Source organism: Rattus norvegicus, chromosome 6 (genome assembly GCF_021556685.1).
Source record: "Rattus norvegicus strain SHRSP/BbbUtx chromosome 6, alternate assembly SHRSP_T2T, whole genome shotgun sequence".
Lineage (NCBI taxonomy): Eukaryota > Metazoa > Chordata > Mammalia > Rodentia > Muridae > Rattus > Rattus norvegicus.
In genome coordinates this window covers 40,223,150-40,249,562 of record NC_141539.1, presented here as the reverse complement: position 1 = coordinate 40,249,562, position 26,413 = coordinate 40,223,150, and the positions used below count along the sequence as shown (strand labels likewise).

At 36.3% G+C, this 26,413-nt stretch overlaps 1 protein-coding gene across 9 annotated transcripts in view; it reads right to left on the bottom strand.

Annotated features, from left to right (window-relative positions):
• Positions 1-26,413, bottom strand: part of Smc6 (structural maintenance of chromosomes 6) — a 54,473-nt gene that overhangs the window by 23,925 nt on the left and 4,135 nt on the right. For 3 of the 9 annotated variants that reach the window (XM_087553120.1, XM_087553119.1, NM_001108014.1), the window contains exons 2-18: positions 24,626-24,768; positions 22,386-22,503; positions 19,962-20,067; positions 18,029-18,165; positions 17,363-17,424; positions 15,329-15,409; positions 14,397-14,498; positions 12,275-12,394; positions 12,084-12,182; positions 8,618-8,764; positions 8,130-8,218; positions 7,792-7,956; positions 7,159-7,337; positions 6,326-6,530; positions 3,701-3,815; positions 3,220-3,380; positions 966-1,101 (exon numbers count right to left, since the gene is read on the bottom strand). In XM_087553120.1, coding sequence (XP_087409246.1) covers positions 966-1,101; positions 3,220-3,380; positions 3,701-3,815; positions 6,326-6,530; positions 7,159-7,337; positions 7,792-7,956; positions 8,130-8,218; positions 8,618-8,764; positions 12,084-12,182; positions 12,275-12,394; positions 14,397-14,498; positions 15,329-15,409; positions 17,363-17,424; positions 18,029-18,165; positions 19,962-20,067; positions 22,386-22,503; positions 24,626-24,763 — 2,160 coding nt within the window. In that variant the 5' untranslated portion in view covers positions 24,764-24,768. Of the gene's footprint in view, positions 1-965; positions 1,102-3,219; positions 3,381-3,700; positions 3,816-6,325; positions 6,531-7,158; positions 7,338-7,791; positions 7,957-8,129; positions 8,219-8,617; positions 8,765-8,858; positions 12,183-12,274; positions 12,395-14,396; positions 14,499-15,328; positions 15,410-17,362; positions 17,425-18,028; positions 18,166-19,961; positions 20,068-21,085; positions 21,168-22,385; positions 22,504-24,625; positions 24,769-26,413 lie in introns of all 9 variants that reach the window. The other 6 variants (XM_087553121.1, XM_087553122.1, XM_087553124.1 and 3 more) reach the window with 4 other exon arrangements.

Genomic DNA, 26,413 nt, shown 5'->3' with positions numbered 1-26,413 from the left:
TGCAGCGGCTGACAAGAGGGATGCGCCATTGTTAAAAGGACCGAGGGAGACACACGCGTGTGCTTCCGCCTTCAGCGTCTTACTACTGATCCACTTCCACACAAAGAGGACAGAAGAAAGCTACTTCAGGACTCAAAGTCATCACACTGTTGAGTCAGGAAGAGCAAATGCTTTTCTAAAATATCCAATTGTTTTCAATTATTGAAAGATTACTATAAAAATCCAGTGTTTCCCAAAGAGCCAAATAATCCCCGGGAGGTCCCGAAGTCCATGTAGTCACTTATTTTAAGAAAAGCACTGTAATGTTGTCCACCATTTTTACTAATCTTTTCTCTTAAATTACAGGTAGCTTTTAACTATACCTAACATTATCAAGAAACAAAACTTTATGTTAACTTTTAAAAAATCTAAAGTACTGACAGATACAACACACATATGCTGGACAGTTTATGTCAACCTGACACAAGCTAGGATCATCTGAAGAAGAAATGTTAATTTACCCCACCCAACCAGCCTGCAGGCTAATCTGTAGTACAGTGTCTTGATTGGTGACTGATATGGAAGAACCCTGCTAACTGTGGGCAGGGCTACCCTCACTGGTGGTTGTGGGTGCTCTTAGAAAACAGACTGAACAAGTCTCAAAGAGAAAGCTAGTAAGCAGCATCCCTCCATGGCTTCTGCATCAGCTTCTGCCTCTAATTCTTGTCTTGTGTTTCTACCCTGACTTCCTTACACGATGGACTCTGATGTGGAACTTTAAGCTTGAAACAAACCTTTCCTCCCCTAGTTGCTTTTGGTCATGATGCTTTATCACAGCAATAGAAACAAACCCTAATTAATATAACACATAAATGAAAGTTCTTTTAAAGACTGGCTTGAAGTCAAAATATCTGAGATGAATGACAAAATTATATAATTAACTCTGAAATGTTAAGTTGGAAAACCAAAGGCTATTAGTTTTTTACCTTTATTTCTTTATAATGTAGTTGGCACCTTTTAAGAAGTTCTTCATTGCGTTTAATATCCTTCTCAAGAGCAGACAGACGGTGCTGAAGGTTCATTATGTGGCCCTTTTTATTTTCAATCTCAGTTTCCAAGTCACTTGATAGAGAAGATAAAAAATACTTTAATTCTCAGATATCTTGCTCCTTTACAACAAGAAAAGTTTATTTGTAAGAACTTATTTACAAAACGCTATTCCATTAAAGCAGTTCTCTAATCCTATCAAATTAAGAAGTTATTATTAGTGAAAACTAGCAGAAATGTCAAAAGATCATCCAAAGAACTTTTACTTTATTTGATTATCAAGTGTTGTAATATGAATTCTATGCTCTAGGAATTATGCATGGAGTTAGGTGGAAGCAGAAACAGGATAAAGATTCAATCCCTCAATGAGAAGCTAGACTATACTGCAACATTAAATATGAACAGGACGAGATACTTTGCCTCACAACTATAGAAAAACAAATGTGGTCGGGGAAGAATGTTTACCAGCTAGGGCAGGGGGGTTGGGGTGGGGGGATAAGGCACGCACGCACGCGCGCACACACACACACACACACACACACACACACACACACACACACACACACACAGAGTGGTAAGAGGAGATTTAAAAAATAGCATAACAATTTTTGTTTAAGAAATAATGCTAATATATATGGAATAGAAGGAAAAGAAAACAAAGAGGAAAACCACAAAGGCTTTCTGCAGCAGTCCAGCAAATGCTACAGTGTTCTGCCTTACTAATTTACACATGGACAAAGAACATTTGTTACCTCATGAGCTATGTATACAAGTTGCTTGACTCAGATCAATGTATTATCAGTCTCTAATTTTGCACTGTAGTTTGCTGGTTTCCACAGCACTGTTCATGAATAAATTACCCACTCTCTCTTAACACATTTGGCAAGCACTAAATATTTGTTTGAAGGAACAAATGAAAGACAATTCTAAAGTATACTACTTCAGTAATGTCTATCAAATTGTTTACCATGAAGTTCAATTTAAAAAACATACTTGTAAACATACAATCACTCTAAGAGTCTGTTTACACATCATACATACTTCCCTAACAGGAGACTGACTGCCTTGAGATGAAAAACTAAGCCAAGTGCTACAACATCCATTTGGTGGGTTGTTTTTTTCACCATCTTTTTTCTACCGCTCTCAAGAAATCTTAAATTTCCAAAACCTTGAAATAACTTCATGCTACTTTTCAATTCAATATCTGAAAATGAGAACCCTCAACAAACTCCTCATTTTCTTCCACATGTGAGTTACTTAGAATCCTTCTATTTTGGCCCACTTTTTTAGATGACCCCTCTTCTCTTCCTTCCTTTCCTCTGGAGTGGTGCTGGAGGATGACTCTGGGACCACATGCATGGTAGGCAGTACGCTACTCCACTAATGATCCTTTCTCCTCAGGACAGCAGCAGCAGCAGACCTTTATCTGAAATTCACTCATCCTGAATACACCCTCAGTCATTAACTCTTGCCGAAGCCATCAATTTACCAAGTGGCATTAGTTTAGTTGGAAAAGCATGCTATAGTATCAAAAACTGTTTTCTGTAAACCCCTGTCTATAATTAGGACATGATTTTTATATTATTTTTTTTAGGTTCTCAATTTGTCTTCTCTATCAGCTCTATTTCTCCCAGGCCAGTATTTTAATTATATCAACTGACCTTCTTTCTTGCACTCTCAAACAATGTACCTCTATAAATAAGATAGATAAGGAAGTCTGTGTCTGAAAGTAGCCTAGCATGCTGGACTCTTGTTAATTTAAAAAAATAAAATAAAATTACTGTAACTCGATGGTGAGCAGTGATACAGCTCCTGTACAATCTTTATTGCTTCAACATGAAATGCTACAAATGCATAATCTCTCCTTTTGCAGGAGACACATAAGTCTCCTCTGTACAGCTCCAATTTCAGTATACACGCTGCCCAAGCAAGCGCTAGTTCACATGCTTAGTGCAGAGCATCCTTACAGCTTGAGGACAGGTAACAGAGTGCAGAAGGACATCTAATGTGTAGAAGAACTGTTAAGAACATTTTATTTTATGCATTTGGTCCTAAATACTGTTGTCAAAGTAAGTGCTGAATTCCATATCTAGTTAAAGACATTTTTAAGACCAAACACTAAATAAATAAATCACAGAAAATGGAACCCGAAGTGGACAGTGGGAATAAAATAGTGAAGCACTGAATTCAAACCTTATTTCAGAATCCACATCTCTGCTTAGAAACTTGGGTCTTGTACTTTCAGATGAATAATAACGTCCTGCAAAAACTTGATCACCGTCAGCAGTAAAAGCTTCTCTACAATTTTTGGGTGGCTTTTGGGACTGCATGACTGCACGAGCTACAGAATTATTCTAGAATAAAAAAGTATTTATTTTTTAAAACACTACCATTCTGATTGGGGCACATAAAACTTTTACCCACTGGTAAGAAAATTCAAGTATTTTTATTTAAACATTGAAATAATTCCCATAATAATGTATTTATGAAATACTTTATAAACAACTAAAACTGACAACGGTTCCATTGGAAACAAACTGCACAAACCAACTAATGCTATATTATCCTATAGATTCTTCCATGATGAGATAGGAGTATAACAGTGAAACGTATCTATGAAAAAAATAAGCTATGAAGATTATTAAATGGCAAGTATATGAACCACTGGCCTTACTTTGATCAGCAGCACTGTCTCTATGCTCCGCATGTCAATCAGACTGTTTGCAACAACAGCATTGTCTATTTCTAAAGCTGTCAGAACAGTTGGAAACTCTGGATGGTAAGCAGCTCTAGGAGACAGAGGGGGAGGGCAACTCAACAAACTTTAAACACAAGCAAATTTCACACATATAAAAAGCAAAATGTATAATTTAATGGGTAAGTAGACAATAAAGAATATAAAATATCTGATATTTGAACACTTAACCTTTAAGGTTTATTTGCTGAACAATTACATTAAATCAGAGTTAAGACACTGTTTTAAGCACATAGAAATATGAGCTCATATAATCTCTTAACAACCACTATAACATACTCTATCCTGCTTTTTCTGATGAGGATGATTCAGGGAGTGTAACAAGTTCCCTAATATCATAAAGACAGTTAAGTGGCCAGTAGAATTTAAAGTAGGCAATACATATTTAAACCAAAACTCACAACCATCATGTTCAAAATTGATTATAGTAGTTGCACTGTTAAAATTTCTAAGTCATTTCTCGTATAACTATACACAAACATAAAGGCTAGTTAATTAAGACACATCTTAAATAGCTCAACAGTTATTTCACTGAGTAACAGCAAAGGGGATGGCTCAGCAAGAAGGCTTGATCTGCATATATGAAGCTCAGTTCAGATGCTCAGTATACACATAAAAAGCTGGACAGAGCTGTAAAGCCCACCACGGAAGCAAGCAGGTCATGAGAGCTTGCTAACCAACAATCCTTTCCTAAATGAATAAAGCACATCTTAAGTAACTGATACAGGCAATGTTCTAATAGTTCTGATCTTTTTTACATTGAAACATATCATTGTTATATTAATATTTCAACCACAGTTTACAAAGTAAACACATATACACAAGTCTCCTTCAGAACACTTAAGTCAGCTCAACATTATTAGACCTACTCAAGGCTCTTAGCAATAGCCAGTCAACAATAAAAATACCACAATTCAAATCCTTCCAGGGATTCAATAACTTTGTACTTTAGCACCTTATACTTGATACCAACTAAACCACTGACTGTGTCATCAACCAGACCTGTTTTAGGAAACTGTAATTTCTATAATTTCTGTCTTACCAAAATTTTTCCTCCTAGGTTAAGCCTGTTAAGCCTGAAGACTTCATAAAGCCAGTTCTACATTTTCTTAGACCACACTTTGTACTAATTTCTCGAGTGTCTTCAACTGCTTCTCTCCTCCTATCACACCTACACATTCAAAACAATCTCCTTCAGTTGTAATAAAAATAGACGTTCTTACTGACATCTATAAAGAAGTATTATTAATAAAAAAAAAATCCTGCAGCTACTATAGACTTTGTATCTTTAGTGGAGTATCATTCAAATTCCTCAGTGATTCTCAGCAGCTAGTTTAAACTTTTTAATAGCATAATTTCCAGGCCTCCTACGCAACTCCCAAGGCCCTCAGAACTCACCTACCTCTCAGGAAACTTCAAATATACTGCGCAAACTTAGCTCAGCTTTATAACCTTTCACAGTAAATCAGACTTTATTTTGCTAAGTCTCTGTTAACACAGTCTGGAAAACCACATAATAGTTTGGCAGTGACAAGGATTTCCCTTCACCAAGGGCTCCCATGGCAGGTCATACAGCAAGCAGTCCGTACAACAGGACTATTCAGGACTATTTTCTGGTCCCAAAATGAATGAACAAGGGCTAGAGAGAGGGCTCAGTGGTGAAGAGTGCTTGCCATTCTTACAGAGGACCCCAGCATGAAATCAAGTGGCTCAAAATTGCCTTTAACTCCAGCTCTGGGGAATCAAGCTCCCTTTTCTGGCACTATTATTCACTTGTACAAACCGAGACCCCTACTTAATGACAGTTTAAAAAACGAAATAAATCTTTAATAAAAACAAGCAACAGCAGGTTCATGGAGGCATCATCCTCCCTCGTGTAACTTTAAAGAACATCTTCCTATTTCCCCATATGGCACCCACCAGCCATGCAGGTCACCAGTCCATTAGGTCATTTTCAACATAAGAAATTGCAATTAAGCGTTTCTGTCCTTTGACAAACTCATTAGTTAAAAGGCTAGTCATTTATCACCTCTTCTGTCTTACCTAACATAACTTAATGACTCCCTCATTTGAACTAACCTATATCCTATATTTTTTGATCCATTTTACTAATACTTAGTAAATACAAAGGTAATTAAGTGTCTCTACATAAATTTACTCAGAAAAGAATGAGGTAGTATGAGACTTACAAAATAATCAGAAATAGTATTATTTTGACAAAAGTGAAGATGGAAAGAATATTTTAAAATGCAATCTTGGACTCTTATTTATTTTATTTCACCTTTTTCTTTTTTGTTTTAATTTTGCAGTGGGTTTCTAGGTCCTACATTCAAAATATCTCTTGAGTAATTGGAACTATAGGCATACACCACTGTGGCAAGCTCACATACCTCTCTCTGTATAAAGTGGACTGGTCAGCTAGAGATAATAAGAATTTTAGATATCATCCCCTTTAGAAGAAAACAGTTCTGCAAGCATCCTATGAAACATCTTTTCAACCACACACACAAGTAAGCAAACCAGAGACAGTATTTATCTGATTACCTGAGTCTCACATCATATACCTCATTCCGAAATTCCGAAACGATTATCTGTGGTCGAGAGGTCCCTGGTGGATAAAACTTTTTCATCAATGACTGAAGTACTCTTTCATCAGCATGATTATGGCAGCAATAGGCTTGCAGAAGTCCTTTTAAGCAAGACTCAATGGCCAATGCAAGTTCAGGGTCCCGTAGATGAATGCAAGCACCTAAAAGTGATCCCCCACAAAAAGATCACAAGATTTATAAACACTTAAGTAATACTGTCCTACAGAGAGATCACTCCCTAGAAAAACTCGACCAAAAAGTTTCTAAAACCTAAATAGAAACAAATAAAAATAAATGAGCAGGGACTTTGGAACTAAGAGGACTGGACTGGAAACCACATTGTCTGAAGTAACAAGTGAGAAGGAAGTCTTGTTATAAAGAGTACATGAGTCGGAGAGTAGAGCTGCTTTTGTCTGTTTCCTACAGCTTCATGTCTACAGGTTGTCTGGTTAATTGATTACAATCTTTCCCTAAATTCTTTCTCTTCTGTTTTAGACTTTAAAAGAAGGAAAGGAAAGGTAGGTATTTAAAGTGACTTTCTCATTATGTTTAAATATGTGAGCCAGGAGTGATAACACATCCTGTAACTGAGACACTCAGGATGCTGACACAGGAGGATTGGGATTAAGAGTTCTCGACTAGATAAAAGACTCTTGTCCCTCCTACCCCGCTGACAAAACCCCTTAGTGTAATTAAAGCTTATACATACCTAGAGAGCTAGTTTAAATACAATACTTCCTAGAACTAAGAATATATATTGATGATATTCTCAGAAGTAGTGGGAAATACCTAAAGGGCCAATAGGTTTATGGGTAAACTGTCTCCGTCTGTAAGCATCATCTATTGCTTCCAGAAGAGCTGGAACATGAGGACCAAATCTTTTTAGTCGATCAGTTTTACTATCTTTCAGTTCTTTCAATTGTCTCTGATTATAGCTGAGTGTATGTCTCACTTCTACATCTTCTCTCCTAAAATATAAAAATATAAACACATTATGTGCTAAATTATACACAAATATTAGGGCTTTGTCCAAAATAGTTCCATGTTAACCAATAATCTTGCTATGCTAAAAATGGGATTTTTATTTATAAATAAATGAGTTACCAAACAGTAGCCAGCAGTTCTCAAATTCACATAAAAAGTGATGCAACAGTAATGGACTGGGAATCCCGCGTTGCTGAAATGTAAGTCTTAGAAACATACTTTTACTACCTCTTTATCATTTCCAGTGTGGTGGCACAGGCCTTGAGTTGCAGCACTTGGGAGGCTGGTGTTCCTGAGTTAGAGGTCAAGCTGTTCTATGCTGTGCTTTCCAGGTCAGTCAGGATTACACAATGAGACCCTGACTCAAATCAAGTTCAAAAGGATCTTTTTTACTATCACAAAAAAAGTTCTCTCCCCTTATATAAGGGACAAACTTACTTAATTCGGACGTGTTCTTGTTTGTCCTTTTCTATGGCTTGCTCGAACTGTTCAACCTCCTGATTGACTGTATTTTCCTGATCCTGTAAGGCCTTTACTTTCTCTTTTAACCAGCAGATCCTTTTTTGCCTTTCCAATCGCTCTGGTTCTAATGACTGGTCGGTACTAAGGAGAGTAATAAAACAAACAAAAAAAATGTTAAATAAAAACAAAAGATTTAAAAAGCATAAGCTACTACTGTAAACAGTTTTCATTAAAATCAACACAAAGATGCACCACTCCACAGTGCCTAATTATTACAGTGAGGTGACTATGGAAATTCGATTTTATTGTACTACCTTTTCTTCAGCTCTTCAATTCTTTTACAAAGCTGTTCACCATCTTTTTTTAATGCTTTATATTCATTTAGGGAACGATTATATAAAACCTAACAAAAAACATTAAACACATTTTAGTAACATGTAGAAATACACATTCCAAAGCACACCCATAACCATTTGAAACATGTTTTAATGAGTGAATGGAACATATTTTGATCTGGATAAAAAGACACTAATTTAAAAAACAAATTAATAGACCTGGTGTTGGTGAGGCTCACCTTTAATCCCAAGAGGCACTGCATCTTTAGCTGAATTGTAACCCCACATGACATCATGTAAAAAAACTACCCTGGTCCATAGATGGAGTTCTAAAACAGCCAAGTCTACACAGCACACAGAACCTGTCTAGGTGGTGTTGGCAGGGAGAGGTGAAAAGGAGAAGCTAACACAACAGTCATGATGTTTAATAGAGCATTTACTACTCAAATTTAGAAGATTCCTCCCACCTCAGCATCATTAAAGGCTCTTGTTCTTGCAATGACATCTGTTTTCAAGGCCATACATTCTGGTGCTCGTGCATTTGTCTCTTCACTAATTTTTTCTAGTTTATCTTGTATATCTTTGTATTTTTTTTCTGCATCATTAAGTCTGACCTTTAAGGGAAAAAAAAATTACTGTATTTTCCATTAATGCAAAGAAAAGGATAAAACTTATCAACAGTTCACATTGCAATAAAATTAATTTTACCAAAGATATCAGGTCTGGGTTTAAGCGAGATTGCTCAACAGGTAGGGCACCCGATGCCAATTCTGACACCAAAGTTCAGCCTGAGAATGAATGTGTTGATGTGAACTGACTCTGTAGTTGTCCTCTGATCCCTTGGCATGATGCAAGGCATCTGTGGATGCTATAAATATGTTTTTACACACGGTCACATACACACATAACAAGTAAGTGAATGAGATGAAGCCTTTAAAGTTAAAGCAAAAAGATATTAGGCAATCAAACCGATGGCTCAGGAGTGAAGAACACTTACTGTTCTTACGGAAGGCCCAGTTCAATTCCCAGCAGCCATAACTCAAAACCATCTGCAACTTCAGTTCAAGGGGATCTATTTCATCTGGCCTCCATGGGCACCAGCCATGTGGTTCAGACACACATGCAGGTGAAACACTCATAACAAATAAATTTGATAATTAAAAAAAAAATGAATGGTAGGAAGGATATATTATCACTATAATAGAGTCCTTACCCTCTACAACTTTATAATTTATTACAGAAATGCTAAATGTTTACACAGAAGCAAGCCCTATAGCTTTCTTCACAACTGCTAGCTTTTGAAAACGAGGTGAGCATCTATTACTCAACTTGGGCTTTATTATTCAACTAGAAAATACCTCTGAAGAACGTACTTAAGGACTTCTTCTACTACAAGCTGAGAAGTAAGGCCAAGAGGATAAACAGACTTGGGAGAAAATTTTGGACTACTATGTCAGGAACAAAATTTGAGGTATATGATGGTTTGTAAATGCTCCTCGGCTCAGAGAGTGGCACTATTAGAAGGTGTGGCCATGCTGAAATAGGTGTGCCACTGTGAGTGTGGGCTTTAGGACCCTCATTCTAGCTGCCTGGAAGTGAGTGTTCTGCTAGCAGCCTTCAGATGAAGATATAGAACTCTCAGCTACTCTTGAACCAGGCTGCCTTCCTGGATGCTGCCATGTTCCTGCCTTGATGATTATGGACTAAACCTCTGAACCTGTAAGCCAGCCCCAATTAAATGTTGTCCTTATAAGAGTTGTCTTGGTCATGGTGTCTGTTCACAGCAGTAAAACCCTAACTAAGACAAGATAATTAGAGTAAGAAGGGTTGAACTTCCATTACCGGAAGAGGATGTGAGAAACATAGCCCAGGGATGGCCAAGCAAATGTACTATTCATTGCTACTATTTTTCCACATATGGATTAACAACAGAATCCTTAAAAGTAAAGACATCTGTGGTCTTGAAGAAAGACAAGAAGCAGTAAGCTGGGAGAATATATCCTATACTACAATCATACTTGCTGTTAGAAATTCCTTAAGTAAAGGTGAATAAGATACTGACATAAGTAATCCACACTGACATACAAAGTAAATGAGGAAGGGCCACTTTATAAAGCATTGCTTCTTCAACTGAATTGCAACCACACATGACATCATGTAAATGAAATGCTGAAATCCCAAAAACTGTGATAACAGCAAAATGCTCCTGAATGACAAAAACTTAAAAGAAAATCAAATATATAATGAATTCTAGGTGTTCCTGACAGTATCTGCCCATGCTGATCATGCAATGTCACTCTACACTTAGTTCTAAACACACAATACATGCGCTTTGTACTATACACACCATTACATCACATAACACCAATAAACCTGCCTAAAACACACCTCAACTCGGGTTTGAGAGTTTTATGTTATGAACCACCGTATTTTTGTTGTATATGTAGTTTTCTGTTCTTATTGCAACATAATGGCTTAAGACTTTTCACAACTTCCTAACAGCATTCCTAGTTTATATCAAATTACTGTATCTAGGAATTATCATTGTGCTAGGATGTTGCTATTAAACTGTTCAAGTTCTGACTGCAGTTTCATAAAAACAAATCAAAATATTGATTAAAAAATTCCTCCTTAAAATACAAAACAAAAACAAAAAACAAACAAACAAACCAAAAAGAAAAACAAGTTCAGCAGTTGAGTATTCTTCCAGAGGTACTGAGTTCTATTCCTGGCAACCACATGGTGGCTCAAAACAATTTGCAATGAGATCCAATGCCTTCTCCTGGTGTGTCTGAAGAAAGCACCAGTGTACTCATAGATTAAAAAAAAAAAAAATTCTCCTTGAGGTTAGAACAAAATTTCCAAGTTTCTGAAATAAGCCTAAAAAGCCTTTTGCTACTTCGTACTGCATATGGATACTAAAAGTGGCATACTCAGCACCAAGATATCAAGATTATCAATAAACTCTGAAAAAACTATTAAAGATGCTATATGTCCCACAGAATCAAATACTGAGCCAAGATTTAATCCTTTACATAAAAATGAACATGTATACCTATCTTATTTACAAGTTTGCATTTAGTCGATGAGGTAAAATTATATGTTCATCAGAAAACTGTTAAAATGAATTTCATTATCATTTAGTATCAGGTGATAAGGAGCTGGTAGTAGAAAAATTTTATTAAGCTCTACCTATAAAGATCAAAGAAACTACAAGTTATATTTTGAGCATGAAAATGTAGGGAATCTTTACGTAGCAGTTACACAGCCTATGAATACACTGAAATCCACTCAATTACATTTTTAAACAAGTAAATTGCACAGTATATGAGTTCTATATCTATATCCTTCACAAGACTGCAAGACATGACCTGCTGACTAGTTTTAAATAAAAAAAAGTCTTCTGGAAATCTTCTAGAAACTTTTACATCCATGTGAAGGATTTCATGACTTTAAAATTTCAGATACAGTATTTTCTAATGACATTTTAAATCTCAGGTTAAAATCTGACAAGTTATCTAATACAAAATGTAGCACTAGGAAATACCTGACATGAAATCTAGATTCTGGGTCATTTGACTGCCTCCTGGAAGTTTTCAGTTCTAATGTCTTCAGATTACTAACACTCAACTTCAGTGCTATTCTACCTGACAGTTATTTCGGTACCTCTCCACTGCTCAGTGTTTCGACTTCTTAGCCAAGTCCCAGTGCCCACAAGCAGGCCAAGCCTCAGATAGGGCTACTCCAGCTAGATACAATTCTGTTTCAAGTGACAGAAGCAGTTGCCAAGCAGTGTTTGGAAAAGTACAGGTCTGGTACAAGTTCAACAGATTTGAGTACAGATAATACCGATCGATGGCTTGTAGGTCATAACCAGCCCCAGCAACCTCATGACTCAACTAACTGTATCTCTGAAGAGGAGGCCCTAAGTACCTGCTGCTCTTCCATTTTCCTGTCAAGTTTGGCAGCGCGTTCTTCTCCAATTTTGATATTATCTCGAATAGCATTCAACTGTTTTTCAATTTCATTGACCTGCAATGTAATTATATACCAATTATTACAACTACAGGAATGAAGTCCGTGACTTCTCTACAAGAATACAGATGAACAAGAGTGAAAATTACCACAGCCCATGCCATTTCATGTTTCAAATACTCTAAATTCGTCTTCATTGTACTTAAACCAGCAATATTTTGAAAACGTTCCTCTTTCTCCAAGCACTGGCGCTTTAGCTCAGTAAGTCGCTTAAAAGGGGGGAAAAAAGATAACTTTTTATTAACATCAGAAGGAAACATTTTGTGTATCATGTATTTAAAACAATGCCTAAACTGTTACTACACAAAAGTACTAGAAAATGACTTCATTAAAAAAAAAATTTTTGTACAATTGTGCTAAATACAATAATTCTGCTAAGCTGGGCACAATAAAAATGAACAAATCTTAAGAGGAAAAGATTGTTCAAGAAGTCTTCAAGCTTCCCTGTCATTTTCCTGCTTAATTCCCTATCTATATATCCATATCACTAAATTCCTCTCAAAAGGCTAAACAAGCCTGATCTTCCAAACCAAGCATAACAAGTATCCAGAAACTATTCCAGATACTGGAAAGAGAAGAAATTATTCCCTGAAATCAAATGAGTCCTAATTCTCTTTTAATAATAAATGAAACAAATACAAAATATCCTATCATTAGAACAGGTTATTAGATGGCTTGTAGACCTCACATTCTTTACACCTATGTGGATGGTCCTGTTCATTCTCATCTGTATCCAACCTGGCCTTAACACTACAAATTTGCTTTGATTCCCTATCCAATTATGTTCCTGTTTCTAAGATCATTTCAATCTATCCCAAAATCCTTCCCAACGTACACACACTGCCTCCTTGTTTCCTCACTAACTCACCTTCCCTTTGCCTTCAGAGGCTGTGCAATTCAGCACATGGAAAAGCTCAGCAACTGTCAGCACCGTTACTTTCAAATCTACAGAAGTCATCTGCAGTGACTAGCAGAAGAAAGGTGGCCTGTTTATCGAAAAGGTCTAGTCTCTATCCACTCCCCGCTTTGGAGCCTAAAGTCTCACTTCTCTTTCACACTTACAAATAAAACCACTATTCTCTATCTGTGGGCACTACTTTCCACTTCTACAATTATTTCCTTTCTCGCCAAGTTTCATGAAAACTATCTGTATCCGTTCCACTTCCTATCTCTACAAATTTGGCTCCTATTTTTCTCACTTCTGAAACCTACCCTGCCACAGACATCAGTGAAGACTTTGCAACTTAATAGTGACAGGTTCTGTCAACATTTACATCTCTCAACCCTGAGCACTTCCTTCTCAATTCTCTCTTCCCTTGCTTATATGGCTCCCATGACTTCTTCTTATGGTTCGGGGTTGGTCTGCCTTTCCTGAGTCATCTAAATAAAATATATTATATGTTTGGACTCAACAATGTCATCAAGAACAAATTTTACTCCTATATTTCTAATTAATATAACCAACTTCTTCCTTGATAACTACCATTAAAGCCACTCAAAATGTTGTTTAAAACAGAATGAAACAGGGTATGACTGATGGGAGTTAATTTAAAAATTCAAAGGTTCACCGGACAATAGTAGCATATAGCTTTAACTCTAATACTAGGAGGCAGAGGCAGGCAGATCTCTAAGTTTGAGACCACCCTGGTGTTCAGAGTTGAGTTCCAGGAATGCCAGCCCTGTCTTGAAAAACAAAATCAAAAACAAAACAAGGCAAAGATCTAAGCAATTAGCCTGATGACTAAAATGTTAAGATATGGTATGACAGCAGCTAGCAAACCACTGGCCACTTACATGTTAGTATCTTGCTGATGTGATAAGCCATCATACTACAAGTGAATATTATGTTTAACATCAGCTTGTGGTTTGTACCCAATGTAATGTATTTATACATTTCAATCTATTTATAGTAAGAATCAGTGATGCCTTGCACAACCAATTAGTTATACATGAAGGGATATGATACAATATACTAGTTTAGTCTAAAAGGGGAACTAAGACATATACACACCCATTATTACAAAACAAAAATGAAGATATAAAATGCCTTAGTTGTAAAAATTAAATGTCATATACTTCAGTATGCTATAAAAAATGCCATTCATTAAATGAAGGCACAGATATATAAATAGGAATGTAATTTTATGACACTTTTACCTTAAGCAATCTAGGAACGAACTCATCTCAAAAAGCTTTACAGTATTTACACACCTCTTCTCCCTGATTTATTTGCTCCTTTGTTCTTTCTTTCGTTTCCATAATATATGAATAATCTTCCTTCATCTGTTCCAATTGGGTTGCTTTCATGAAGAACTATATCAACAAAAACAAAAATACAATTAGGATTTACAAAATCCTACAAGGCTTATAGTGTAAAAGCAAAGAGAAAATTTGGCCCTCAAAACTCCCAAAACAGTTACACAAAAGGTATTAAATATGTAAGCACATACACATAAACCACCAAGAACAAATCTTTTAAAGTTTTAAATGGTTTAAAGTTTGTTAAGAGGTTATTATGTATGGGCCAATTGTCCATTTCAATGTATTTCCTTAAATATTATTTGAAAAAATAATAATGTATTATTTTAGAACAAAAATTCAAATTTAGGGACTAGAGAGATGGCTCAGCAGTTAAGAGCACTGACTGCCCTTCCAAGGGTCCTGAGTTCAATTCCCAGCAACCACATGGTGGCCCACAACCATCTATCTGTAATGGAATCGATGCTCTCTTGTGGTGTGTCTGAAGACAGCTACAGTGTACTTATATATATAGAAGTTAAAAAAAAATAAGCATAGTTCTTTATTTTTTTAAATTTGAGGTTTTTAAAGGTTTTATTTATTTATTTGAGTACACTGTAGCTGTTTTCAGACACACCAGAAGAGGGCATCTGATTCCATTACAGAAGGTTGTGAGCCACCATATGGTTGCTGGGAATTGAACTCAGGACCTCTGGAAGAGTAGGCAGTGCTCTTAACCACTGAGCTATCTCTCCAGTCCCATACTTACATCTTACTTGGCAATTTAAATGTATTTTTATATTATTATTTTAAGTGGGAAAAAATCTCAATGCCCATTATATGAGCAAGTTTATATGTATGTGAAAGCACAACCTTAGGTTTATACTTAGCTTACAGTCTCTTACTTTGTATTTGTCTCCCTCATTTTTGGATTGTAAGAATTGCTTGCTCATCTCTTGTGTTAAAACGGAAACTGGATTATCCACCTGAAACAAATATTTTAATAAAGGTATTAAAAAAATATTCATTTTAATGCTTTAAACCAAACCAAATGATCAATCAAGAAAACTAAGCTGTAATCAAAGCATTAGTAATAATATAGCATTAAGACTAATACAAAAAACAGTTACACATTTTTAACACAGTAGTATTTCAAAACTGAACAATACCAAAAGATACTGCAGTCACATTCAGTATTCTACTACAGAACTTATAAGCTCAAGAAGCCTCTTACCTGCTTTTCTTAGATTTTTCAGGGATGAGTGAAATGGCTTAGTGGGTAAAACATTTGCTATGCATGCAAATGAACTACAATTCAGACCCTCGGATGTAAAAAGTCAATCAGGAAGCAGCCAACTTTAACCCTAGCATTTAGGGAACAGAGACAAAGGCTCTGCAGGGTGAGCCTGCTAGGTAGACTAGCAGGAGGAGCTGGTAAGCTTCAGGTTCAATGACAAACACTGACTCAGTACAGTTGCAAGCAACTGAGGATACCCAGTGTCAACTTTGGTCCTCCACAGAGAGCACTCACACACTTACGTTCATGCATATCACCCACACCCACACCCATACCGTATACCCACCCCCACACCCGTACACACACTCACAAAGGGAAAAATAGGCTTCCCTTTCATACAGGTTACCATTCAATGTAGCCGGCATCAAAGGACACATATGTAAATACTTAGCATGTGAGATAGCCCTCCGGCATTCTTATCCGCCCCCACCCCCCCACCCCTACCCTTATCCCCCACGTATAGCCTTGGGCAACTTGGTGAGTTTTTACATTACACAAAAAAGTTCAACCCAGTTATCTGTGATCAGAACACTGATGGCAACTACTGTTTTTCTCACATCAGTGCTTTATGATTTCTCAGGTCTTTAGAATTTTTTGAGGATAATAGAAAAACAAAAACAGTGGAAAACATATTATTTAACATTTGGAGCACAAGTCATTTTAAATAAGCCATAGCTTAAACAAAATTATGATTGACTACTAAAATATATAAAATAAACTTTCATTATTACCATTAAAAATGACAACTGTTGATTTTTAAGGTAAACCAGTGTTTTTAAAAAACAGTACCTTTTAAGGAAAATTCTGGGGCTTTTTATTGCTTTTAAAAATGCTTACAGTTTAGTGTAATGACACTCATATTTAACTCCAGCACTTTGTGCTCGGAATTTTTTTTTTTCCTCTTTTTGGGAACCCAGGGCCTTGAGCTTGCTGGGCAAGCGCTCTACCTCTGAGCTAAATCCCCAACCCCAACTCCAGCACTTGGAAGAAGAGGCAGAAATAGGAAGATCTCAGCCTGATCTACATATCAAGTTCTGGGACAGCCAAAGTTACATATTCAGTCCTTATTTCAAAAAACAAAGGAAGGAAAAGAGGGAGAGCACAAGAAAAATGTTTTCCAATGCTTTCTTAGATCTTAATCTGAATTCTTGGGGGGGGGGTGTTTGGTTGTATTTGGGAGACAGGGTTTCTCTGTGTAACTCTGCCTGTGCTGGAAATCACTTTGTAGACCAGGCTAGCCTCGAATGCAGAGATCCATCTGCCTGCCTCTTCCCAAGCGCTGGGAGTAAAGGTGTGTACCACTATTGCCTGACTACGTGACCTTGAAAATAAGACCCAGTGTTACTGTCAAACACCTTGCCACCAACCCTGGATCAGCAGCACTACCATAGGTCACGCCTCTTGAGTAGGTAGGATTTTTATGGCATAATTAAAATACATTTTAACAAGATATTCTTGACTATGCTAACAAAAACAATGCACTAAAAATATGAGTTGAATTAGCCAAATTTAAGGGGGTTCACTAAAAATAAAGTACATATTCTTTATAAGTTTACTCATGAAGCCATCTTATTTACTTATAAACATGCCAAATAAGATGATAGCTTCATTAATTAATCTGAAAAACAAATTTAGCAATTACCTGGATGTTAAAATGGTCAAGAATTGCGATCAGCTCTTCCTTCCTTGTAGAAACCACGGTGCCTGGTTATAAAAACACAAAGACCAGTCTCCTTGTAAAATGCAGGGAAAATACACAATTATCTACAAAATGCAAATACTGAGCACCTTTTGTCATGCCAATTTTACAAACAAAAAAATGCAGTAAATATATGTAGTATTAGAGTGACACATAAGTCCCTGTCCAAATAGAGAGGAAGGAAAAAGCCCACAGGCAGTCACGGTGCATATTTCTTCCCTAGGTTCCCAGCCTATACCTTCCTCCATAACGAAACTTCCCCTCCTCCTTTGTGCCCTTTCCTACTTTCTGCTAGCTCTAAGCCGTAGACATCCAAGGGGAAAAAAGGAAATCAATAGTTGAAAACAAAACGACACAGCTTACTTCACAAATTAGTTTTGTTAAACATGGTGCTGACTTTATGCCCTATAGCAGCAACTACATATAATATATACACATACTTACGTGTGTGTGTGTGTGTGTGTGTGTGTGTGTGTGTGTGACTATTTTTACAACCAAGCAGGTTACAAAACAAGACCCCACGAGACTAGGAGGATACTGTAGGGACAATCACAAGAAGTCTCTGAACTGTTTACTAACGTTTTGTAAGAAATAAGAAAACCAACAAACCTTTTTCACTTTTTAGTTTGTAAGATCGACTTCCATCCACGCTAATGTGTTGTTGCACAACTATGGAGTCACCATACACGTTTGCCCTGAAGGCATCATCTCCTCTGTTCCTTAATGTTATTGAGATATCTGCTGAGCTGAAACAACGAGGTTAACCAAATTACAGGATGGTACAATGCAAATACATTAGATTACCAAAACTTTTAAGTTCCCTAAGTAATCCGCCTAATGCTTCTGAAGATTAGCAAGGGTCTTAGTCTATCATTTTGTGTGTCTCTCTGTCAGAAACATTCTATACCTGACAGAAAAATAAAGTTGAGAACAATCATCAAAAATTGACTATGATGTACAAATCAGCTTTGCACTGATATGGCTATGAGCCTATGGTCAGAGTGGAACTTGGAGGTCTGAATGAAAATGGCCCCCACCAGCTCGTGTTAGAACAGCTGGTACACATCAGCTTTGCTGTATACTCCCCCCACTTCCCTCCTGGCAAGATATTAGCCACGTATCGGTCTACATCCCCAGTTCCAAAACTTGTGTAGAATATACATAAGGCTGTATGGAATAGTCATGTTCTCTTTTAAAATTCAAGTTCAGGAAAATAAGCCTGTACACATCAGTTAAGAAGTTTATGCATTAATGTGAATTATATAGTTTCCTTAGGGACATTTTAGTGACCCTTGGTCAACACTGGGGAAGCTGGGTGACAAATACAGCAGAAATACTGCATTATCTCTACAACACTTCTGCAAATCTAAAATAACTTCAAAATAATTTTTCTTAATTCAAATTTCAACATGACCAAGTCAAAAAATGATGGTTCATTAGTTACAGCTTTGAGGTCTCAACAGAGAAACCCATATGGTGCAAAACACTGGTGAGACAATGAAGTCTAAAGAAAAAAGCAGGTGCACACAACAGAAGATTTAGGGAAGCGAACCTAACTGACTGACAGAAAGAGTCATATACGCCAGTCACTGACTGAATCAGAGAGACAAGAGACAAAACTCCCTTTCTACACACATACCCAACCGAAAAACTAGTAAATGTTCTCACACATAAACTCAGTGGCCAAGACCAAGACAAAGAATAAGAAAGGAAACATAAACCCCACAGACGAAAGTCACATACTCAGTTATCATAAGAAGAGAATGAACATGACAGAACAAGACAGAACCAACCAAGAAAAGGGACTGGGGAGGTGGGAGAGGAGACCCAAAGAAGGAAGATCACACACAAATACAGCCAGACAGAAAGAAAATTAAGTCTGAAATAACATTTCATATTAAATTAATGGCCCCAAGTCTTTCACTTTGTAAACCTAGCCTCTCACTTCTCAGGTCCTGATCTACCTTCCTAGATAACTCACCGATCCTTTGTAATAAAGCAGTGGTCCTCAACCTGCCTAACGCTGTGACTCTTTAAGGCAGTTTCTCAGGTTTTAGTAATCCCCGACCATAAAATTATTTTCACTGCTATTTGCTGCTGAGATTTCTTCCTTAAAAAATAACAAATTTAAGTGGGTAATGTGTAGTATCAAGTAATCAAGCTATCTATCTGCTTAGAAGAAAACAGGAAGCAGAAGGCCATGCTGGTAACAAGGGCAGGACAAAGGACTAACATACAAATCCCTCCTGTGGATATACCCACTATCCAGGGTTCTAAAGCATGCTTACTAGAGAATAAAAGCATCTACCCTTAATATGAGGGTTTGTGCCTAGTCTTATTGCAACTTGACATACCATGTTTGGTTGATATTCCTGATACCTGCCCTTTTCTGAAGGAAAAATGGAGGAGGAGGAGGAGTAGACCTGGGAAAGAGGGTATATGAGGAAGAGGGACTAGGTGGAGAGAGGGAGGAGAAACTTCTATAGGGAAGGAATTAAAAAAACAAAACAAAACAACCCTCAAACAGGAACCATTCACTCACTTCTGTCCAGCTTTCACAAAACCTTTTAAAGAGGATCCTCTGTTAGTAGCAACTGCTTTTCCACCAAGACCAACTATGAGTGCAGTGAGCACAGCACTCTTCCCACCTAAAAAAGCACATAATGAAAACTTCAGAGACAGAAAATGTTGACTTTATAACTTTATTTAAAAAAATCTGAGAATTTGTCTCAAACTCAAGTTCAAAGTTACAAATTCAATTATAATTATCTTCCAGTGGTAAAGTGGCAAACTAAGGAAAGTTATGCATTAAGAATACCTCACTACCACCAGTAGGAAAAACTCATACATTTCAGATACCAGATCTTTACACACAATATGAGAGGAGGAAAAGTGGTCAATGCTTTTCAACCTGAAACTCAATCGATATCATCAACTACATCAAACTACTAAATAAAACTACTAATTACACTTACATATGTAATGAATTTACATAATTTCCTATTACATTAATTTAATTGTGGCTACTACTTTCATGATAAATTTTAGGTACAATACTTAAAAATAGCTCTCAGGTATTAGACTCCACATGGGAAGGAACATTGTCTCTTTCCTTATATGATGCATTCTCAGAATCAACACATATACTCATTAAACACATTAGAGAAAAAACACTTTAAAAATCACATATTTTTAATATTTTGACAGTTTTAACTTAATATTTTAAATTAATTGAATATTTTAACCTCTAATTTGAATATTTTCTAGCTCTTTTACGTTTAACTGTTTTGAAGTACAGTTCTTTTTATTCTAAAAGGTATAAAACACCAAAACTCCACTTTGAAAATCTCTTTTTTAAAAAAATATTTATTTATTATATATACATCATACAGCATTCTGCCTGCATGTGTGCTTGCAGACCAGAAGAGGGCATCAGATCCCATTACAGATGGTTGTGAGCCACATTGTAGTTGCTGGGAATTGAACTCAGGACTTCTGGAAGAGCAGTCAGCGCTCTTAACCACTAAGCCATATCTCCACCCCTAAAAATCTCTTAATTAACAGGTAATAGTATTTTCTGAATTTCATCATCCACCAATCAATTAACAACTATGTGTTATCCTCTATAACATACTACCAAATTAGCCAATATAAATTAATGATTACCTTGATTTAGTATTTGGAATGTCTTTCAAGTTCTTAGTTATCTTTTCCTTACTTGCCAGGTATAATGCTTTAGTTAATTCTCCTTTATTAAGATTTATAAAAGAAATCATTAAAACTCTTATAAAGAAATCATGATCCTTTCTTTACTTAGTATACTTTGCAAGCGCTTTGTAATAAATATCCCTTTCTCTATTCACTCTCTCCTGCCCAATTCTCTTCCTTCATCACCAAATGGCAAAGGCAGCAATAATACAGAAAGGAACTGTGTAGTTACACACACCTAATTTCATTGCCTAGTATGTAGCTGGTCTGTCACAACAATCTGGTCCATTTCTACTCATCACTCACAAATTTTTAACTGGCTACCCTCTGACATCTGAGTAAAATTCTAAAATCTTTATCAAGTCTTTCAGATGCTCAACAGTACAGCATAGAATACAATTCTCTTATGTCATATCCTGTCCTTTCCAACCATGTACCATATGATAAAACGACCTAAGGTTAAGCCTTCTTCTCCATATATATCTTCTATCCTCTGAACACTTGAGAATGAGCCATCTGTGACTAGAGCATCTCAACTTCTTGACAAATAAGTCTTAAAGAATCTTTAAGTTTCATTCAAGTACCAGCACAGATTCTCCTCATAAGAACTTCATTAATCACAACAGTGGAATTGTTACTTCCAAGTTTGGATTTATAAGGCATTTCATTTGCACCCTATCGAGTGTTTACACCAGGTTGCTATGGTGCATTTCTATTGAGGAGACAGAGGGCTCCTTAGCCTAGTACTTTCAGGTGAGTCTAAACTACATAACTTAGATTCTATCTTAAGAAAATGGAAGGGGTAGGGGCAGGGAGGGCGGTAGAAGGAAGGAATAATGGCAGCAAGACAAAATGAGACAGTGTGGTTAGTGACTTAGAGCATGTGTTGCTCTTGGACAGGACCCAGGTTCAGTTCCCAACACCTACATGGAGCTCACAATCATCTGTAACTTCAGTTCTAAGGGATTTAACCTCTGAAGGCAATGCATCCTGAGGCTCACATACATGCATGGCAGGCAAACACTCATACACATTTAAAAAAATCTAAAAGACAACAAAAAATAGGAAATGTTTATATCTACTACTTAAATATCACACTTAAGATTAATTCAGTATTTTCTTAAACTGCAAATTGAATAAATCCTGGGAAGCCATAAAGGATAGACCTAAATATCTATTATCATTAATAGTCAGCTACTTGAAAAAGCTCATGCACTGTCCTCACAACACAGAGTATAAAGAGGGCAAAGGCACTTACTTCCATTATTGCCAACCACAAAGTTGACATTAGAACCAAACTTAAAAGGTCCAAGCATTGAATGGCACATGAAATTTCTTAGCTGAATACTCTCAATTATTCCAACTTCTGCTGCAGTCTATTAACAATAAAGGAATTAAAAAAAAAATCAATCATTCTAATACACTCATTATTAATACCCAAGCATCTAACAGATCAGTAGTATTTATTAATGAAGTAATATCACATGTGCAATAGTAATTTTAATGACCAACAGTAAATAAAGTGAGAATTTTCTTTAGGATAACACTAATTCTATAGTCTTTAAAAGATCTAGCAAATATATCACAAGCATTTTCTTAACATTGGCAAAACTAACACTACTACTGGTCAAATACTTTTTGCTACAGAGTCTGTCCTATGCACTGTAGAACGTTAAGCAGAATCCTACATCTCTTTTCTACACAATAGATGCTGGTAGCATGCATCTGTCTTCCAGTTGTGTAGCAACCAAAAAATATATTCAGTTGTTGTTCAATACTGTGGGAGGCAGAGAACAACACCTCCACTTCCCTGAGAAGTACTGGTGGAGTATAACTATAAAATACAAAACTGTTTTTAGAATATTTCTGAAAGAGGACTACTATCTGGCCATGGTCTGAACATGGAATTCCATAATATGGCATTCCATTTCCATAACAGAATCTAAACAGTACTGTGCATATGCTTTTCTTTCTGGCATTCTGTTTCAGCCACTTACAAGAGCTGAATGAGCTCAAGTAATATAAAAAGAATGTGAGATTTCCAAGCCGGGAGGTGGGGGTAAAGGCCTTTGAACTTGGGAGGCAAAGGCAGGCAGAGCTATGAGTTCGAGGCCAGACTGTCTCAGAACAGACAAAGGATACACCTAGAAACCCTGTGTTTGTATCAAACAAAACAAAACAAAAAACAAAAGGTAGGATTCCCAAATTTGTAAAGCAGAAAAAAAACCTCCCATATTATAAGATGTCAGAATTAAGTTTATAAATGGTTTAATCAGTATGTGACTAGTAACACTCACCTGACTTCATAGATATTAAGTACCAGAATAAACAACCATATTTTGCTAGTCCTTATAATTTTAGAGGGTACTCTAATGTGATCAGCAATTTTTATGGGTTCTTTACAAAGTCTATCTCAATTGTAGCCATATATCTCATCAAAAAGGAGAACTATTTACATCACTGCATGATTAGAATATCGGGTATAATTCAGGAATTTTTAAAAAATATTTTTACTTTAAGATAATTGTAGTCACATGCAATTATTAAGAAAACAGACCCTATGTACTCTCCACTCAGCTTCTACTAATGGTAAAATTTCAAGAAAGCATAGTATCTCGAGCAAGACACTTTCACGGACAATCTAGACAGACACACCATGTTTTCCTGCATGCGATCTCTCACGTTGTATGGGATCATAAGTATGATAACATCCCCTTCAACCCACCACAACCACTTGCCCACTTATCTGTTCTTTACTTCTGTGAAAGTTATTATGAGAATGCCGAGTAAATAAGCATATGCAAAACATCACCTTTGGGGTTGCTCTTTTTCATTTGGCTCAATTGTCCACTGTGGCCTCTGTCAGGCTCTGACTTTCTGTCACTGCTAAGCAGTATTTCATGAAACAGATTACCATAGGATAGTCACCAAATCACATGTGGATTTATTTTTAATTTAACTGTCTGTAAATAGAGCTATTAAAAATATTCTATGCTTTGTACTAAGAGGAACAAACTTCTTCATAGTGGTAACAATTTACATTCCCATCAGCAATATATAAATGATTCACTTCTCTTCATTCTTGCCATCTAGTGATATCACCATTTCATACTTTATCGTTTCGTTGAGTATATAGTGCTATCTCAGATAAAAGTGTGAAGGACAATTACATGCTCTTACTCTTTTAAAACAGTTTATAGGGTCAAGCCAGTAATCACCGCTTCTATTCATGACATTGACAATTTATGTCTTTTCTTTTACCTTTGCTGGTCTTACTACAGGTTTGCCAATTTTATTTGAAGACAGTTATTTCTCCCATTATTTTCTTTAATTTTTGTAATTATTAACACAAACTTCCATATCAGATGCTATTTTTACCCAGCTCTCTAAAACTCTTACTGCTTCCTCCTAACTACAAATTATTTTAAAATGTGACATATAAAATGATCATGAAAAACAAATCAGTTGAAAAACATTATTTTGGAATTCTATACTTACCAAAGTGGAGGTTCCATTTGTGAAAGAAATTGTACATTCATCCTCATCTCCATCTTTATCAAAATCTTCCAGTTCTTCCTGTCTTGGTCTTTTAGCATTTTCAGGAGAGCAAAAATTTTCTTCCTTTCTTTTGGCCATCAGATCTGAACAAATGTTAATAGTAACAATAACAAAAGTCAAGGATAGCATATAAAGACGATTCAATAAACAGTAAACAAAAGACATCACACAAAACTTACTTAATTTTAAGTACTATGCCTATTCATTCTTTTAAAAATAAAAGTATTTCACCTTACATGGAGTTAAGGAGTGGAAGTCAAAAAACTAGAAAAACAGTGAGGCACAGTTCCCCCTCCAGCCTCCAAAAAGAAACACAACCTAGACGCTGTTAGTCACTCCAGGCTTGAGTTAGACCTCTAATTTTCATACAGATAAAGTAATTTTATATTGTCTTAAAGGAACAAATTCATAGTTATTCATGGCTATAACTAAATTAGTAGGAGCCCAAATGAATATTTTTTTCCCAAATCCACTAAGGAGAAAAGTATTTTATTGGTGAAAGGCTGCCTTCTAGTTTCCCATTAACAAAGAAGACACACTCCTTCCTGAAATTATTACAACCATCCAACTTTTATAACAAAAAGTAATACTAAACTTTTTTTTCTGCCTTTTGAATTATTTCCCAAAGGCACATGTTTTGAAGCAGCAATGCTTCAACTAGTGGTTTCCCTTTTCCCTAGAAAATTCATCTTGATTGTCATAAACCAAATACTTAAATAATACAAGAGACTTCGAAGAGTTTTGACTTGCATCTATCAATATTTTCTATAACAGAAATTAAAACCGAAAACTTCTGAAACAAAGAAACACAATTGCACATTCTATGTCAGGCAGATGTGGGCAGAATCCAGGGTGCACTCAGCAGTGTTTCATAAACTCCTGCACCAGGCTCTGCAAACTGTCAGGTAACAGGCACTGGCTTTGTTACAAGTTAGAGCAGTGCGGACATGAGGGCCATAAAATAATCTGTAGACTTGATGTTCAGAATGTAGTCCAAAGACCAGAAAACAGTATCTTATACCCTGGGAAAATCGCAGATCTCAGGCTCCCTGTTAGAGCATGGGAATAATAGTCTAAGTAAGATTTCAGGTGATTCAAAAGCAGTTTCATACAATTTGAGAACCAGCAAATCACACTTCTTAAAGGACTTGAACTATGTACCATTCTGAAATCAAGTATCTTTATAAAAGATATATTAGCAGTTGGTCACAGTGATAACACTTTAATCCCAGCGCTTGGGAAGGAGAAACAGGTGGATCCCTGAGCTGGAGTCCAGTCTGGTACACACAGTAGTTCCAAGACAGACACATAGAAACATTGTCTAGGGCTGGAGAGATAGCTCAGCAGTTAAAAGCACTGACTGCTCTTCCAGAGGTTCTGAGTTCAATTCCCAGCAACCACATGGTGGCTCACAACCATCTGTAATGAGATCTGATGCCCTCTTCTGGTGTGTCTGAAGACAGCGACAGTGTACTCATATAAATAAAATAAATACGTTTAAAAAAAAAAGAAAGTCTAAAAAAAACAAAAAGAAAAAAAAGAAATTAGTGTCTGAGGGATATGTAACCTAAACTAGTACTTTTCTAGGGAATATTACAATTAATCATAATTATTTATTGACATATTTCTTTGCAAGTAATTTAATATTTAACTTAAATCTCTTATAAAAGCCAAATCTTAAAAATCAAACATCTTTTACCTACCCCCCCCCCAATAATGAATAGCAAG